The sequence below is a fragment of the Gavia stellata genome, chromosome 3 (genome assembly GCF_030936135.1).
Source record: "Gavia stellata isolate bGavSte3 chromosome 3, bGavSte3.hap2, whole genome shotgun sequence".
Classification (NCBI taxonomy): Eukaryota; Metazoa; Chordata; class Aves; order Gaviiformes; family Gaviidae; genus Gavia; species Gavia stellata.
This window is the reverse complement of record NC_082596.1, coordinates 6421176-6439754: the sequence shown is the minus strand read 5'-3', so window position 1 is coordinate 6439754 and position 18579 is coordinate 6421176. Positions and strand designations below refer to the sequence as shown.

The 18579-nt window shown below is 41.2% G+C and overlaps 1 protein-coding gene across 1 annotated transcript in view; it reads right to left on the bottom strand.

Annotated features, from left to right (window-relative positions):
- Positions 1-18579, bottom strand: part of FAM135B (family with sequence similarity 135 member B) — a 145743-nt gene that overhangs the window by 104865 nt on the left and 22299 nt on the right. Inside the window, exon 2 of the mRNA XM_059815340.1 lies at positions 7034-7113. Within this exon, the coding sequence (XP_059671323.1) occupies positions 7034-7113 (80 nt within the window). The remainder of the gene's footprint in view (positions 1-7033; positions 7114-18579) is intronic.

The window sequence follows — 18579 nt, the reverse complement described above, 5'->3', positions numbered from 1 at the left end:
GTACTGCTCAATAAACCAAGGTTCATTTCTCAGACATTCTGAAATGTGAGATGATAGAATAACTGACTGACTTAGGATCAGCAGAGAGTTTTGTCTTTGCTTTCTTAAATACTTAATGTTTTGTTAAACAGAATCTATGCTTTGTGTAATGTTTATTTCTGTTTCTAACTTCATTGCCAGTTCCCTAAGAGTCTTGTTCAGTTAGAGAATTCACCTCTGAAAATAATTGTGTGCTTTGGAAACTTACATGGGCAAATATTCGTTTGTTGTGTCACCTAACTGTGTAGCTGACACTCCATATATTTATTCCAAATATTAATTCAGATGAGAAAATTCCCTGAGTAAAGTACAGGACATCACAATAAGACACCACATAGTTTTTCATCAGTGCAGAACAGGAGGAAACAGTTGTCTGGATGCAATTTAGCTAATGAATTAGTGTAAATGACTATTCAATGTTTAGAGCAGTGGAGGATTTTAAAGGACTTGCAGGATTGAACCTCACATTAGACTGAAGACAGTGAGGATCACTGTGTGGGGAAATCAGACATGTAAGTAAACCTGGAAGACAAGAGAGCTCTGTGAAGGTCCAATTCACACCAAAGTGGTAGGTCTGAAATAGCTGTATAGCCTATCTAACCACAGATCTGAAGCTCATTCTTGGCCTCAAGCAGCAGAAATACTGTGTTGGCTCTCTGCACCAGAAGAACTGGATTCTGTTTCTGCTAGACCTTCAGTTGGCCACTGATGATGAAGTTTTGTGTCTCAGACTCACTGCCTAGGGGAAGACACTTATGGTATGTGTTGGTTCTTACAGGCCCTTCCTAGTTCTGACTTTTTACACTGACCATGTCTCAATTTTGGGTTAGGATGCTGTTCAGCATCTCCAAGACTGTGGCCTACCCCACTGCCATGTGCGTGATCTGCCCCAGCTTCTGGAAGGGGGAAAGGAGGATGTCCTGCATAGTTCAGGGTCTGCAATGGAAAAACTCCCAGCCACAAATATGTCTTTTCAGCTTCCATTCTTTGAGCCATTGCTGAAAGGCCTTGGCTGGAAAGGGATTGAGACATGCACACAGAAGGAGTAAGTCAGTCAGAGATATCTTCAGTTTACTCCTTTTCATCTTTTTTCTCTGTTTCTTTCTTCTTTTCTCTTGGAATATCTTGGAATTAGTTAAGTTTAGATTATGGATTAACAATTTTTAAAATGTCGGACCATCTCTTACGATCTCACGGGTAATGAAGTTTTCTAAGATAACTCATCCCCAAAATAACTTCTCTCACAGTAAGGTCCCCTCTAGATATAATTTGTATTTGTCAGGTATGCTTTATTTTATATATAAAATACATATTTATTTTCAGATTACTTAAATAAGCTTTGAAAACAAAACCATGTGTTTGCTAAAGCATGAATCTCTCCCCCCTTTTCTCATGCTTCAAAAGCAGTAAGCTTATCTTCACTTAATGGAGGCAGAAATTACCTTTCAAAAAGTTATTGAAACTAATGACTGCAATTTCACACTGTTCCACGAGTCAGGGTGCTGTTTCTTCTTGCTCTAATGAGCAACTAACTGCAAACGCTTGTTTTGACTGCATTAAGAAGCCATTTACAGGAAAAGGTTTTTCTTTAATAATCAAAGTAGAATTCTTTCACCAGGAACTTCTTTGAGATATCCAAATACTAATAAAGAGATTAGGATCACTAATTGTTTATTAAAAACAGGCACAAACAGTTTGTTAAGGAGCATATCAGAAACATACTTAAGCTTTCAAATTAGGTGTTAGGTGCAAGGTAGTCACAGATCAATATCTAATTTATAGGAAAAGGCAGTGTGGGTGATCATGAACTTGTATAGCACAATGCAGACACAGGTTACAGCAATGTTCTTCATTAAGTGATACTCTCTCCTACTTTCCTTTTTGCACATCACAATTGAAATCATGTTAATTTTCTCTTGTCACCTAATGCCAGATATTCCTTTTTATGAGAAAGCATCAAACTGTGTGTACATGAAACATCTCTACATCACCAGTCAAAAGAGTTAATGTGTAAAGGTAGTCACAGATACTCTTTCTTGACTTGTCTAGAACAAATATTGTATCTTATCTCCCTGCCTTATATGAGATGATAGGTGAAGAAAGAATCACATTCCTTGGCTGTCTTAGGCTTTCTGCACATTTAGGCAATAACCCAATTTAACTGACTGAAAGTAGGTGGAACACTGCTACAATCTAATAATGATTGGCCTGGCAGGTAATAATTTTTCTTAAATACTTTATATTACTTGCATTTAGATTCTTAGGCCAAGTTTTCAAAAATATTTGTCTATTTGAAAAGTTTTAAAAATTGGTAATGTAGTACTTCTGGATGAGAGAAACAAATGAAATCTGGACACAAATCAAAGTCCTAAGTAATTTCTTTAGCTATATGCCATGCAAAATATTTTTTTGCTTAATGTTCACCCACCAAAAAAATTTGCTTGGCCTGTAGGGTAAACAGCTGGGCAAGCTGACAGGCAAGCAGCTATCCATGGTTGCAGTACATGAGAATGAGGCATTGTGGGTCTAAAAAAAGAGAACTTATAAAAAAAACCTGACTGCAACTTCCACTAATAAAGAATAATTCCCTCTCAAATCAGTAATGCATCCAGGTGGTGTGTAGACTACTGCAAAACACTGCAGAGGAAATTAAAATTTATACTTTCCCTGAGATTTGGCTTAGCTGGCATCTTCAACCATGTAATTCATGCTCATATTCTTCATAGGCAATAATGCTGCTAAGATTTACCGCATGCATAACATCTTCCTTAAGTAATCTACACTTATACTGTCCTCCTGCTCTCCACCATTCTCCACTCTTTCAGGTGGCACAGGAAATCAAGATAAAACAGCTAATCCTAACTGTTTCTGACCAGTGTTATTTCTCCCAGTGTTTTGACCAATGATCTTGTGTGCTTATGGGTAAACTTCAAAATGAAAATGTTTTAAAGGTATGTTTTTAAGACAAGCTCCTGTAGTCTTTCATCTTGTATCTATAGCCTGGAAATCACTGAATGACTGCGTATTCATAACTCCTATGAATCCTTGTCCCAAAATTTACACGGTAGCCTAAAAACTTAGGGAAGACACTTAGTGGATCATAAAACAGCTCAGCCAAGGACCTAATTATACAAATGTGCTACTGTGAGATGGCATATTCACTTTCCCCATTCCTCTAGCTGTTTATGCTTGAGTCATGCAGGTTCAGCCCACGGTATGCTGCATGTGGACACCATCACATGGCGACTTTAACAAGCCATGCTGCTGAAGAGCACCAGAGGCAAAAGCCCCATAGATCCACTTAGAAAGGCATTTCTAGAGTTTAGCTTTAAGATACGTCTGCATTAGCTCAGCCCTGCAGAACTGATGCTGAGGCCAATCCAGTATGTGTTGTTATAAGCTGCACAAGAGCAAGCAGCGAGCATAATTTGCTCTTTATAAGCCAAAAGCAGGTTGCAACAGTCATGATATCTACTCAAAGCTAAATTTCATGGGGGTTGAAAGCCCGCATGAGAGCAACTAAAGACTGCACAACAAGCCTTGTTCCCTCTTTTTTTTTTCATTGCTGAAAAAGTCACCAGCCACCAGTCTTCTCTTGTCTTTAAGGAAACCCACCTTGCTAAAAACACTTAGGAGTATGAATGAAATGTGTGTATTTTTATGAATATATATATGTGCATATGTACGTATGCTACATAGCATATTTATGTTCATAATACTGACTCAGTACAAGCTAATGATGTGCAGCCTTGATGACCTAAGTGACCAAACCACAGGGGCTACTGGGCTCCAGCACATCTCCCCTCTGCTTCAACTGCGGCACATAGCCCAGTCTCTTTCCACAATATAGACAGAATGCATCCAACATGTGGACCATGTAGGAGGTGGTCAAGGCTTCCTGTCCAACCTGTTGGTCCTGCGCCATGGATGAAGTCCTTGCTGTTCAGATTTGGCTGGCAACCACCAAGGGAATGCCCAATACAGGCTTCATCTTCCCCTCTGCTGAATTCTTGAAAACTACTTTTTTTTTGGCCTCTGTTGCTGAAAACTTCTAGTGGGAAGCAAACATTGCTAATGCTGCCAGTTCCCATGGTTTTATTGCAAATCCTGCAAAATTTAATAAAAATAAAAGGCCACATGCACTGGAAGATAAATACTATCTCTTATTTATTTTATATATTTACATTTTTTATATATTTTATTACTGCATATGTTCACAGATTTTACTTTATAAATTTACATAGTTGTTTTCAAAATATATTCTCAGTTCTCATAGATCCTACAAACCTGATGAGGAAAAAAATAAAAATATTTCCTTTAAGCCAAAATCATGAACCCCACCTATTTTATATTCATTCTTGTTGGTGAGGTAAGAGTTTATTCACTATTTTATAACACCCTTGTTTTGTTGTAATACTAATTTAATAGGGGTGTCTTATTGAAACATACACAGCAATTTAATTAGTCCTATCCCAGCTATCCCCATACTGAGAGAGATCAGTGGCATGAGAACAAAAAGAACATTATGGCCTGTTTGCCTTTAAGTTCAGTCTCATTAAACTATGCTCTCTTGCAGGCCTGTGAAATCAATTAGGAAGTACTTGTGAAGATAGCCAAGGAAAAACTGTTTAAAGCCTTAATAGCTTAAATACCCCATCTTGATGTTAGCCCTATGAAGCTATTAGACTCCAGTCTGGATTACATTAGTGCTATGAAAGTCAGCTGATAATCCTGTAACCACACCGCCTGCCTCGCCTCTCTCCTGCCCATGCTTTTCCATGAATTATTTCTAGCAGAGGTGACAGAAGATGGGACACTGAAGATGTATCAGGCAGAAGAAAATACTAACCTGAATAAAAAGTAAATATAGAAAATATTTGAGTTTCTTCCTTAAATAATATAGCCATCTCTGGTTCAATGCAGAATAGGAGTAGTTTGGTTTTTGTTGTTTGTTGTTGAGGGGTTTTTGCCCCAGAAAGTAAAATTCTAGCCATCTCGATACTGAGAGTATTTCATTAGTTCAAGACTACTTTTGCCAGAAATTACGGACATTTCCAGAGAGCAAAAGATCTCCAAGGAATTCTGGATATGCCAAGGGCAAATTACACTGGAACGTGATGAAAAATTATTTATTTTCTTTCTTCCTTGGGGTTTTTTCACGCTAAAAGGTTTTCCAAACCTGGACTGCATTTATTTATTTATTTATTTATTTCCCAAATAAATTTATTTATTCAGATTTTGAGTTTTGGAATTTTTTTCCAGGTGATTGCTTTTTTTTATAACTCTTTGTGTTTTAAACAAATATAATTTGTCTAATAATTTTGTATTTTAATGTATCTTACTTAATTGAACCAGACTTCCGAACTGAAAAATACATTTTTACTATAAGTAAAGACACCCTTTAATCCACAAAAGAATATTAAAGTGGAAAATTTTTAAATCTAAAAAGTAAAAAAAACAAAATGAGATATCCAAGCTCAGGAACTCATTAATCCTGCACTCAATTTTTTTCTTCCTCTATGCATGATATTGAGTCAAAAGGACTCTAAAAGTTATTCTCTAAAAGCTATTGTTAACACTGTGTATTGGGTTTGCGTGGCAAGGTTTTGGTAGCAGGGGGCATACAGGGGTGGCTTCTGTGAGACGCTGCTAGAGGCTTCCCCTATGTCCGATAGCGCCAATTCCAGCCAGCTCCAAGATGGACCCGCTGCTGGCCAAGGCTGAGCCCATCAGCAATGGTGGTAGTTCCTCTGGGATAACAGATTTAAGAAGGGGAAAAAAATGCTGCAGAACAGCAACTGCAGCCAGAGAGAGGAGTAAGACTATGTGAGAGAAACAACTCTGCAGACCCCCAGGTCAGTGCAGAAGGAGGGGGAGGAGGTGCTCCAGGCGCCGGAGCAGAGATTCCCCTGCAGCCCCTGGTGAAGACCATGGTGAGGCAGGCTGTGCCCTGCAGCCCATGGAGGTCCATGGTGGAACAGATATCCACCTGCAGCCCGTGGAGGACCCCATGTCGGAGCAGGTGGATGTGCCCTGAAGGAGGCTGTGACCCCGTGGAAAGCCTGTGCTGGAGTGGGTTCCTGGCAGGACCTGTGGACCCGTGGAGAGAGGAGTCCACGCTGGAGCAGTTTTGCTGGCAGGACCTGTCACTCCATGGGGGACCCAGGCTGGAGCAGTTCGTGAAGAACTGCAGCCTGTGGAAGGACTCATGTCAGAGAAGTTTGTGGAGGACTATGTCCCATGGAAGGGACCCTACACTGGAGCAGGGGAAGAGTGTGAGGACTCCTCTCCCTGAGGAAGAAGGAATGGCAGAGACAACGTGTGATGAACTGAGCATAATCCCCATTCCCCGATCCCATACACTGCTCAGAGGGGAGGAGGTAAAGAAATCAGGAGTGAAGCTGGGTCAGTGAAGAAGGAAGGGGTGGGGGTAAGGTGTTTTAAGATTTGGTTCTATATCTCATTACCCTATTCTGATTTGATTGGTAATAAATTAAATTAATTTCCCCAACTCAAGTCTGTTTTACCCATTACAGTAATTGCTGAGTGATGCTGTCCTTATCTCAACCCACAAGCCTTTTGTTATATTTTCTCCTCCCTGTCCAGCTGAGGAGGGGGACTAACATATCAGCTTGGTGGGCACCTGGCATCCAGCCAGGGTCAACCCACTACACACTGAAACAGTTTTCATCCAGAAATCACTTAAAATAATAAATCAACTCTTTCCATTGTCAGCAAGGAAAGCCACAAATAAGAGAGACTGCTCACAGATAAGATGGTGACAATTTCCTCTGATTTTCTGACAGACACAAGCACCAAAACTCAAGCCCAACTCAGCCCAAACCCATACCAGAACAGAGAGCTGAACAGCCACTGTTCATTAGGGAAATCTGGGTTTGGATCCAAATCCAGGCTCACCCATTCCCCACACACACTCTACTCTTCCATGCTGTCCCTCCTCCAGTCATGTCACTTCCCTCTGGGACCTGCTTACCTGTCTGTCCTGCAATTGTAGCAAACAGCCTGTGGGGAATCCTGGATGGGATCTTCAGTCCAGCTCTTATCTGGTAATACCTGGGGTGAAAGAATTAAAAATGACATGCTATTAGATAGGTGACCACTTGATCCAACTTAAAATTCTGTGAGAACACATCCTGGGCATCCACACTCAAACAGAAGTGCTCAAGAGGACAGGCATGCTCAGAAATACTGAGTCTTTTCTTCTGCTTTTTAGTTTTAACTAAAGTGGGTTTATATTGATTTTAATCAGGCCCCTCCTATTTTACAGCAGGAAGAGTGGGCACAGTGGCCCAATGTGTGACTAATGAGGAAAGATCATGAAAAGCTCTTGGCTTCTTGTAGGGAAAAGAGACATAGAAATATCTACAATAAAAGGCAGTGAGATCAGACAAGGAGTGACAAAAATTTAATATAAAATAAAGGAGGAAACTTCTGTGGAAAGACAACAAATGTGCTAATCTCACATCTAGGAAAATTCAATTTATACATAGTGATTATCATTCTGCTGTTCCATACTGAGGCTACTATATAATGAAAATATTAGCATTAATCATATCTGAACCAGCTGTATTCTTGTTATTTGCTATCCCATAGGTGATCACTATGTTAGATGAAGGAAGACAGAAAAAGAGAACAGCAGCAATTTCACCGGCTTAAGCTACACATGGTGCAGATTACTTTCTAAAGTTTGCAAATACGAGCTCAGTCTAAACAGAGAAAAAACTCACCCCAGTCTTCCCCCATCACCACTTTCATGAACGAGGAATAAGAGGCAGTGTACAGCACAGTACCTAATCCACTACACTGTAGGTCAGGATACCTCCACCTGTTTGCAGATCTCCCACTGACCTGCTGTAACACCATGTTGGTGTCAATCCCCCTTTCTCTGCATTTTCCCTCCTACCCTTTGTTTGGTCTATTTGTTTATAAATTACTCATATCTCACAAATGTTTGCAGATATTTTCGTCCTTACTTGTGTCTAAGCCTCTAAATACAAAAATAAAGGTTAAATTATAACTGTGAAAATCTAACCAGCACCTAAAGACGTTATGACACTTAGCAGAATTATTTCCTCAGAAGAATATAACCGTATGTGGGAATGAACAGTTAAAACACCTGGTTTTATGTGAACTGCTGTATAAACAACAGCTCATACAGGTTGCACTTACCAATAAAACCTTTGCTAGGGGTGTAATAGTGGATAAAACAGATCTGTCTCTTCTAGGTTAAAAACTGAAGAATGGGCTTTGATGGGGAGAAAAAACAAAAACACTTCAGAGGCAATTGTGTCATGGTCCTTCACAGTTCAAAGCTCACATTACCCTACCTAGTCCAACTGGCAGATCCTTGCCAACTTGGTTATAATTCCAGCACAACCTTTGACATTTTTAGGTATCTGTTTTAGGCAAGAACTTGGGCATGAAAACTCTCCATTTACATTTTATTTTTTAAAAAGAAAATAAAAGAAACTCAGATTCTAAATACACACAGTATCTAGTTAAAAATAACAGCAACCAAATCTAACCTGCCTGATCTTTCTCTCCCTTAGACTGTCTTTGCAATATGGTAGGGGTTTTAAATTAATGCTGTTGCTCCTGATTTCTTCCAGAGCAAGTGCAAGAATTATGTCATAAGACCCTTTGTATTTTCATTACAATTATATGCAATACAATTTTTTAACTAACAAAAATACCCTATTTGGACTACCCATAAAGTCTAATAATTCCCAAATAACAGCAACGTGGTATTAAACGAGGATTGCCACAGTAGTGTAATGGGACACTCTTCAGTATGCAGATATGAATGTTTTATTATGTGTCCACTACACTAGACTTATTTCTAAAAATAACACCTTATAACTGTCTGGCTACCTTTTTTAGATTTTTGCTGCTTAAGATTGTGGTGGGTTATCCTGGGCTAAGGGCCAAACTCCCACCCAGATGCTCTCACTAGGAAAATGATTTCCAGTGGCTTCGCTGGTGCTCCAGATTAAGTCACCTAAAGCTGGGTAGACTATACATAGGTGCCTAAGGTGCCAGTTTCAATGACCACATAGTCAAAACTCTCAGTAGACTTAGAGACATACAGCTCCTTAGAGAGGATGCTGGTCAGACCTTGGCTTCACTCATTGTCCAGACTAGAACTGCTGACTACAATACAGCCTTGGATATCAAAATCACATGAAGATACCTCCATACTGGTGACTTCATAACAAGCTTATTTCCACCCTTTATTATTTCCTTTGCAAAATGGACTAGGTGTAATGACATAAAGGAGCTAGGTCATCCTATTTCAACCTTTCCCTGTTCATTCCCTTAATTTTGGTAAATTCATTTGAATGACAGAGATATTCTAGAAGTCAAACATAGACATTTTCCTATGTACCCACCAAGTTTAAGGGCTCAAAACAAAAACTGCATAGAAAAGTCATAGAAAACTAAGGAACTCTCAGATTAAGGTTAAACTCTAAGGTTAAAAGTCCAGCTGTAAAGAGAATCTGGAGACTAGTAAGGTCTGCAATACTAAGGAATGCAGCCAAAAATGCCGCTCATATTTTATAGGTGACCAAATATGTTTTCATTTTTCATAAAAAGAATGATACTAATCAGTTACTAATGAACGATTTATTGCAGATTGTTTGGCACCTGATGCCAAAAGGTCTGCCCTTGATAACGCAATGGCACAAAGCAATTCTGGTATAAACTATCATGGAATGAGATACATTCTTCCTAAAGACTTCAGAGAATGACCCTATGTCCAGAAGACACAAGATGGTTCTGAATATCCTGTTGTTTCAAGATGTGTGCAATTGTGCATATGTGTGCATTACAATGCCTTGCACCTCAAGGTAGTGACACTGTTGGTCAATTAGAGTAATGGCAGAGAAGGACAGTGATGTAGAGAACCTCATATTGAAGTCCCCCAACACCCCAGTGACATTAATGGAAATTAACACACAGGGCACTGAAAGTGTTAAAGGCTCAAACCCAAAGATTAAATTAAAAATTAAACTAAAATAGAAATGCTCACAATTTATCAGTTTATTCCTTTTAAAATTGAATGGTTTCCCTGAAAATCTCTGAGAACAAGTAATTTTTCAATTAAAGTTTCAGGCAAAATGTTGTCAACAGCTCCAAAGGAGGTTATAAATATCACAAGCAGAATATGAGCAAAGAACAGCTTCACCTTGGGTGGCCAGAAAAAACTAAAGACATCCTCGTTTGAGTTTCACCAGACCTCTTGTTGTCCAGTTAAAATAAATAACCTCCATACAGGAAACTGAATAAAACCCATTACTTGGGGATTTTTTCTATTTTTAAGCCACATATCAGTATTTAAATCATAAGATAGGAAAGCATTATCCATTCCTCCTCAGAGCTTCCTCTGAGTCTTTGCTTGTGTAATGTTAGGAGGGTTTTCCTGATCAAAATACAGGCTAATGCAAGACACAGAACCCACACATTTTCTTCAGCAGCAAACATAGATAAATATCTCCATTTCCCCATGCCACTGCCCTACACACCTCTTGGTTGTGCCAGTCCAAGTAATAGTGCAACCAAGATGTAAAACAGAACCAACCACGTTAATGTAAGCACGAATAACAAATACAACACTCTTTTTGTCAGTACCTGTACAAAAATCCACACTGTTGTATGACTGAATACTGTGCTCAGTCCCCGCTAACAGGATGGTAGAAGGAAAAAGGTTTTGACATGCTAAGACCACTCATTCTGTTACAGTGAGGTACTGTCTGAACTAGAAAGGGCATAAATCATGCTGAGAAGCAACAGGTAGAGCAGACCATACAGTATTTCTGGTTTCCTCAGAATGAAGCAAACCATCTCCAGCTGGCTCTAAATACTCTCATCACGAAGTGGCCTCATAGGCTGGTCTTCCTCACCAGCCTCTTCCAATCCACCCAAGCAAAAGAGGCATCAGTTTAGTAGCCTGAGCTCTCCTAGAGTCTGCATGACCTGTTCTCACCTGAGTGGAACATTTGTCATGTGGACACTGCAGCAGGAGAGCCTTGAGGGTGGGCTGCTATCTGGGTGGAGACACTTGCACAGACATGGCGTCTCCTTCTTTGTGTAAGTAGCTGCTGTCTGCATTTCAGGCTTGGGAAGAAATCCTATAGACAAGGGCTTTACCTCTGCCCAGCTGAGCGAACCTCTCCAAAATGGTATGAGGCATGACCAGAAAAACTACAGAGAATAGAAACAGGACCTGGAGGTCAAAATCTACACCTAAAACTGAAAAATGAGGCTGAGGTAAACATTGCAAAAGACACCAAAATAATTAGAGGAGGTCCTCCACCATATATGTGCAGGAAAGGACTGCCTGATAGTGATATGGGCTGACAGTAAGGATAAATAAGAAATTGCCTCCAAAAATAACAAGGTATTTTGCCCTCCTGCTTACTTTTTTTATGAAGAGCACAGATAGGAAGGCTAAAGAATGCTGAATGAAGATGAAGCTGGAGAGCCTTGGCAGAAGTGGCATGCAGACTGGACACTCAGTAAGGCAGGTTTACAACAAATCCAAGAAATCAATAAAGGTACAGAAGGGCTGGTGATGAGCAGAAGCTAAACAGTCATTTTGCAAAGGGGCTTAAATGGAAATCACTGACATGGATCCCTGAGTGTGGCCCCAGAAATCCCTAAGGCTTTACAGTGGGTTTTAAAGGAAAGTACAATTAGGAAGTAAATGAGAAATTGCAATACAATTCCTGTTTTATTACAATTAGGCTAAATCTGGCTCATTAGAATTAGGCTAGGTAGTACCTCTCTTTCTCTGAGTAAACAGCTGGTTTGTGGTTGTTTTTTTAAGACAAGAGTGGTGCAGAAAAGCTTATTTAGACTTGAGTAACGTAGGGAAACCATGGAAAATCACCAGCTAATGTGGAACAGGTGCTGTGAAGGGAAGATCAGGAAACAGCAAGCTCATTTTACAAAAAGAACTAAAGGAACTTGGCACACTTAACTCAGCAAAACCCAGAGCAATCAGATCCCCTCTCAATCTATAAATACACTGGGAGGAAAAACATCAGGAAGGAAGAAGAAGAGTGAGGTACAAGAAAGTACAACATTGGCACAAGAAAAACCACATCTAAACTGCCCATGAATAAATGCAATTTAGAAATAATAAGTTGTAGCCTGCAAAGGAGCAAGACTGTGAAAGGACCTCCTAACAGAAGCAAGAAAGAAAAAGTCAATTTACTTTTAGGGGAAGTTTGGTAAATTTCCTAAAGATTTATAGGACATGGATCCTTCTTATTTGCAGGACTAATGTTGTTTACACAGGCAGTGCATACCAGTCCAAGTCGCTTCTCTCCTACAAGACAGCCTGCATGGGTCACAGGAGTAGCAATGAATTTGCCATCACCACCTTCACTGGCCATTTGTGAATTATTCATCTTTAAAATTAAATAGATAATCTGAATATTAACTTTGTTTTCCTGTGCCTGGACACACATTAATCCCTGATGACTTGTGCTGACTCGCCTAGGAGGCTGACGTTAAAGCCTCCCTTGAGAGCCTGACTCCACTAACAGATGCGTTAGGTGACACTGTCTCCCCTTGCCTCCTGCTCCCACCTTTCAGCCTCTTGGCACTGCAATGGTCAGACCTCCTCTCAGGAGCACCAAGATCACTCTCAGATGTCAAGTGCTCATTTAATGATCAAGCAAGGTGCAGAGGGTTGAGGTTTTTTGCTGTCTTTTTTAATTATTACATTGCACTCAAATACACAGAGGAAATGTTTACTTTTAGGAGAATAAAACGTTTCTGCTTCAGATAACTCATTGTGCCACCGCTAGTGATCTAACCATACCACAGGGCAATACCTAACACCAAAGGATTTACATTAAAAACAGCAGAGAGACATGTCAAGGGAGCAGGCTGGTACCAGCCCTGTTACCGACACTTTGGACTCCATCCTCCCCTCGCTTCCTCCTGTCAGATCAATGCCAGAGCTTCTCAACTCTCATCTAGTCCTACAAGCTGCTGCCTGCTTGTCTTCCCCTGCCATTGACTGGTAATGGCATTGTAGAGCCTAGGTGAAGAAGGGATGACTGCTTTGAGAGAGGCAATTTGTTGGGTAATATTGATGCATCACACCACACAACCAGATCACTCCTACCAGGAGCCCTGACAGACCAGGCTGCTCCTCCCTGATCATTCCTGCAGTATGGAAATCAAAAAGATTGGCTCAATAATGCTGCCATAGGAGCCAAACAAGTTCAAAACTGCATAGCTTCCACCTGATTTGAATTATATCTGACCAGCTCCAAGGCTTAAAATTTCATCCCAAGTTAGGCTACGTTTTATATAACAACCCTTAAGCTAACACATACTGCAAACAAACCAGCTGTATGCTTGAGTCTGATCAGTCAGCCTGGAGTTTCTGCTGCTCCTCAGACCAGTGTTGGAGCTGCCCTCCAGCAGCCCCTGTCAGCAAAACTTTTCTGTTGAATTACTGCTGCTGGAGAGCCAAGGCAGCCCACTGTTTTGGAAGTCAAGGAGGAAAAGCTTTTCAGGCAAGGAAGAAGACAGATTTCTTCATGAAAACAGCATGAGAAGAGACCTCAAATATCTATGCAAGATGTAACTTCATTGGCAATAAGGAAAGTTTGAACTCGGGGGTCTCCGCTGGAAAAAGCGCATTCCCTCTCTGGAAACAACAGACCTTTTTGTACTGTACTGATGATCCCCAGAAGAGGATTCCCAAGTGTGTTACCATCTGAGAGCTACTTGCTACATATTCCAGAAGTTTATGCAGGACAGATCATCTGTGATCATCCAGGCTGATTCCCAGGAAAACACAGTAATCAATCATCAGCCAAACAAACTATTATTTCCTATACAGATCTAGGGGGCTGAAACATAAAAAAAAAAAATAGTGTCCCATCCAGTTAGCTTCATGCTGAGAAAGTAAAAAGTGAAAAGCAATACCTGTCTTGAAGGTATAGGGAGAAAGCATGGGTAAAGGAAGCAACACGGAGCACCGTGTTTATTTCTTTTCCCTTCAATCAGAGGTGTACCCATGAAAGATTCTGTAACTTTGCATCAAACAATGGAGGACTTTACTTGCTTGTGGTGGTAATGCTTTATGTTACATATCTGACAGAGTCAATAATATTTCACAGATCTATAGAGTACGCGTCAAACAGCAGTGCACTGTATGAATCCATCCCCTGTTCCTTTACTGCCTATTTTGTCTATAAATATTTTGGTGGACTCTTTGGGTATGCAAAGAGAGAAGTGCATGGGAAAAGGTGATGATTTTACACCTAAGACTGAAGACAGACAGATAAATTAGACTATAATGCATATGAAAAAAATTATCACATTGCTATATAAGCAAGTACAGCATGCAGTACCCACGCACATGAGGAAGCCCTACAATATGACAACAAAATATTTCAGACATTTGATCCCTTTATGCTAAGGAACAGCCGGTGCGAGTGCTTCACAAACACCTCCACAGAAGCAGTTCATCGGCAAGTTTTCCCTTCATGATCACCCTCCAAAATGTGACAGTACAGTGCTCATAGTAGCTGTGGACCACGCCTGGGAAAACAAGTGTCACTACAGAACAATGCTTATAAAACATATATTGATCACTGATATAGTCCATTTACAACCTTTCATAACGTACTGGCTGTCTCTGCCCAGGCACTGGCAGCGGGGCTGCAGGGCGGGCTCTGTGAGGAGAGGCCGGGGCTGCCCCGTGCCGGACACAGCCGGTCCCAGCCGGTCCCAGCCGGCTCCACGGGCCCCAGCGCAGGACACAGCTGAGCCCCTCAGCCAAGCTGGGGGCGCCGGGGGGAAGAGAGGCTCCAGAAAGGGCCAAAGGCGGCAGAGGCAGAGGAGGAGGAAGCCGAGGAGGGAGCAGCAGCAGAGGGAGCCCGAGGCCGGAGCAGGAGGAGGGCAGGAGGTGCTGCAGGCCCGGAGCAGGGATCCCCTGCAGCCCTGGAGAGAGCCCGCGGGAGCAGAGACCCACCCTGCAGCCCGGGGAGGGCCCCACGCCGCAGCCGCAGCCGCAGCCGGGGGATCTTTCCCGCAGGAGCCGCGGCCCTGGAGGGAGAGCCCAGGCGGGAGCAGGTTGTCCCGGCAGGACTGCAGCCCGGGGAAGGGCCCGCGCTGGAGCAGGGAGAGGTGTGAGGAGGGAGGAGCGGCCCCGAGGGGCTGTGGTGGACTGACCGCAACCCCCATCCCACCCCCTGTGCCACTTGGCATGGGCAAGGAGGTAGAGGAGCTGGGAATGAAGGAGTCAGGTGGAGACTGAGGAAAAGGTGGGGAAAGGAGTCAGGAATGAAGGAGTGTGGCTGGCTGAGCCGCAGAAAAAGGAGTTTAAAAGGGGAAATTGTCTTAGTTTTTGTTTCTCAGCATCCTGCTCTGCTTTAAAATATCAATAAATTAATTTTCTCCAAATCAAGTCTGTTTTGCCTGTGATGGTAACTGGGAAGTGATCTCCCTGTCTTTATCGTGACCCAAGAGCTTTTTTGTCTTATTTTCTCCCCCTATCCTGTTGAGGAGGGGGAGTGAGAGGGTGGCTGGGTGGGATCTGGCAGCTAGTTCGGGTCAACCGACAACACCCAGATCCAGCCTCAGGTGCGCATTCTCTGACTGAAGCTGAGTGATGCTGGAAGGCCTGTGTTTTTTCTGCCTCTCTAATCAAGTTCAGCTGTGATATCTCCTAATTTTTACTGATCAAATTATGTTTATATTCTTCTAGTTGGTCTAATAAGGCTGCAGTCTCTCTCTCTTTTGTCACAAGTGCTTCCTGTTCTGCCTCTAACTGTTCCTTTAGCACTTGATCAGAACTGCCTTCTGTAGGTATGCCCTGCCTTGTATCATCCAATTTAAACTGTAGAGTAGACATCTGAATCAGCTTATTGTACTATTGCTGTTGTAATTCTTCTTAATTTTGTTTTAATTCTGTTTCCACTTTCTTCATTTTTTTATAGTTGTTGTTCCAAGTAGTTTACAGTCTTCAAGACTTCAGTACATTTGTTCTCCAGTTCTTGCGTTTGTGCCACCAGTTTTTCTATTTCTATGTCACAAGCTGTAAATTCTTGATGGTTTTGCTCCTTTACTAATAAAAACTTGTTTTAATCATCCATTGTCTATTTTATTTCTGTTTGCAAGAATTCTACTTCATATTCTATGAGCATTCCAGAAGTATTTGATGTTTCTGTAAGTTTTTACTGTTATTCCAGTTCCTTAATTTTTTGTATGCCGTTCATTTTTCCTTTCTATAGCTTACTTATCCATGAATTTCCTCTGGTTTTCAAGCAGTTTTTCAAGGACTGGAATTTCCTTGTTTAGACATACAGCCTGCAATAATTCCTTAGCCAAGTCCTGATTACTATGCAGTTGTTCTTTATGTTCTACATCCTATTTTTTCATTTGAGAGGGCAAGCTCAGCTGGTCTTTTCCTGCCTGATACTGAAGCTCTAATTTCTCAATTGCTAAAAATTCCACTTCCAGTCATAGAAAGTGTTTATAACAGCAGCCAAGGGGTTGCATTATTTCTTTTAGAGTTTTGTAGCATATCACTTTCTTTTTATTGTTTTATGGTGTTGTACAGGATATATGAAACTTATCAAACTAATGCTCTGGTTGTAAAAAAACTGTACAGTTTTTGCTCCACGTTCAACTCGTGAAACACTGAAAAGTGTCCACATTTCCTAGCTGTTATTTGAGTGTTTGTTTCTGATTCTGTACTGCGATCTTTAGTCTTGTAGAATAGGGAATGCTGCCTGCCTTTTTTTTATTTCTTTGTTTGTACTATGTATGACACAGTCATGTCTTAATCTGTGTTTACATGTCATAGGAGTTACCCTCATAAATAAGGGTGTCTCTCTGAATTAAGAACCGCATTTTGAGAAGAGCTGAACCATTGCAACCCCATTCTCTTCAACAGGAGAAAATTGAGTTGTAATGAGTTCTAGGAACCAGGCTCCAAAAAAGAACAGGATGAAATTCTTCTCTCAAACCCACCTGAGACATTTTCGGAAATGGCTCAAAGTTTTTCCACTGTTTCTTCTCAAGGAAAATGTAGGTTCTAAAAAACTTTTTTTTTTTTTAGGAAAACCTTTATTTTCCTCCTTCCATTCCCTTAGTGACTGCCTTCAAAGAAACCGGAAATTTAAAATCAATTTTGAATAAATTACAAAAGTAATAATCTTCCTTTTGTGGAGGCATGGTAGCAACACTCATGTGAGTCAAAGTTTTTCTAAATCAAATGGTTCTGCTAGTTTAGACTGGGTTTCAGAAGAAGAACTGGTCTGGGCAGTCTAGGCCACAAAGTGTAATGCATTTATAACCTACAACTTCCAAGGTAATGCATGAGAGAAATGTAGCCTATATTAAGCTGGTGCAAAAGAAAATATTACAGATAAATTAAACATTTGAATGCAAAGAATATACTCCCCCCCCAAAAAAATGCGACAAGAACAAATAAAGCTTCATTTCAGCAGGAACCACTGAAACAGTGTCTTTGCACTTCTGAGATAAATTTTTGTTTTCTGACAGGTACCTTAAGAATTCAGCTGGACCCAGACAGAAATGCTGAATTCTCTGAATTTATGATGGGTGGCTGTTTTGAATTTCTCTTTGCTCTGGTACCAATCTGCCATCACTGGGCTCAGTTTTATGCAGCTCTGCATTGCCCTTAGGAAATGCTCTGTGTGCTATTGTCAGATGCTTCAACCTTCTTGAACCCTGATTCATGAGGATCCACCTGCTGATGCACCTAGGCAGAATGGAGACCTGATGTGTTGGGTCAGTGATACGAAGCAGGGACTGTAACACCAAATTGCTATGGAGAGAAAAAGAGGCAGTGAGCGGGAATTCCCTTTGGGTTCCTGTAAATGTCAGGCCTTGTTGGGAGGCACTTTCCAATTGCATATGGTAATGTGGCTCCTCTCCTTTCCTTGTTCCACCAGGCAGCCTGCAGTGGCTGAAACTGAGCCCCATGATGGCAGGCCAGTGCCAGAGCAATGGCTGGGTGGGATTATGGACCTGGAGACCATCCTGAAATTGCCAGAGATACAGGCATAGCCATGGAACAAAGCAAGTCTTACGCTAAGACCATGCAACTTGACCTATCTACATGACTTTCTTCCATCATAAGAAGCATTCATCTTGTATGGGACTTCCAGGTATTTGAACTGACCAGTTTAGTGACAGCAGATTTTAGGGATCTGCTAGATGGGATAAGTGGCATAACTTGTACTGGAATCATGATTCACTGTGTGTCAGATCGCGCTGCATCTCCATTTTGTTCATGTCGCCAAACTTCCTTCTTTTGGAAATTAGTTCAGGGACAATAGCTGGAAGATACTCAGGTTTTGTGTTCATTTGGGATTAGACAATTGCCAGGCTGTGAATGAAGTGAAAATCTCTCCTTGGTCTGCTGGGTTATCGACATACCCGTTTTGCCCCCAATCATTTTGTATCTCTTTTTCATGGTCACTTTGGCTTTCAATCTTCTGGGAAGTTTTGAGAATCAGA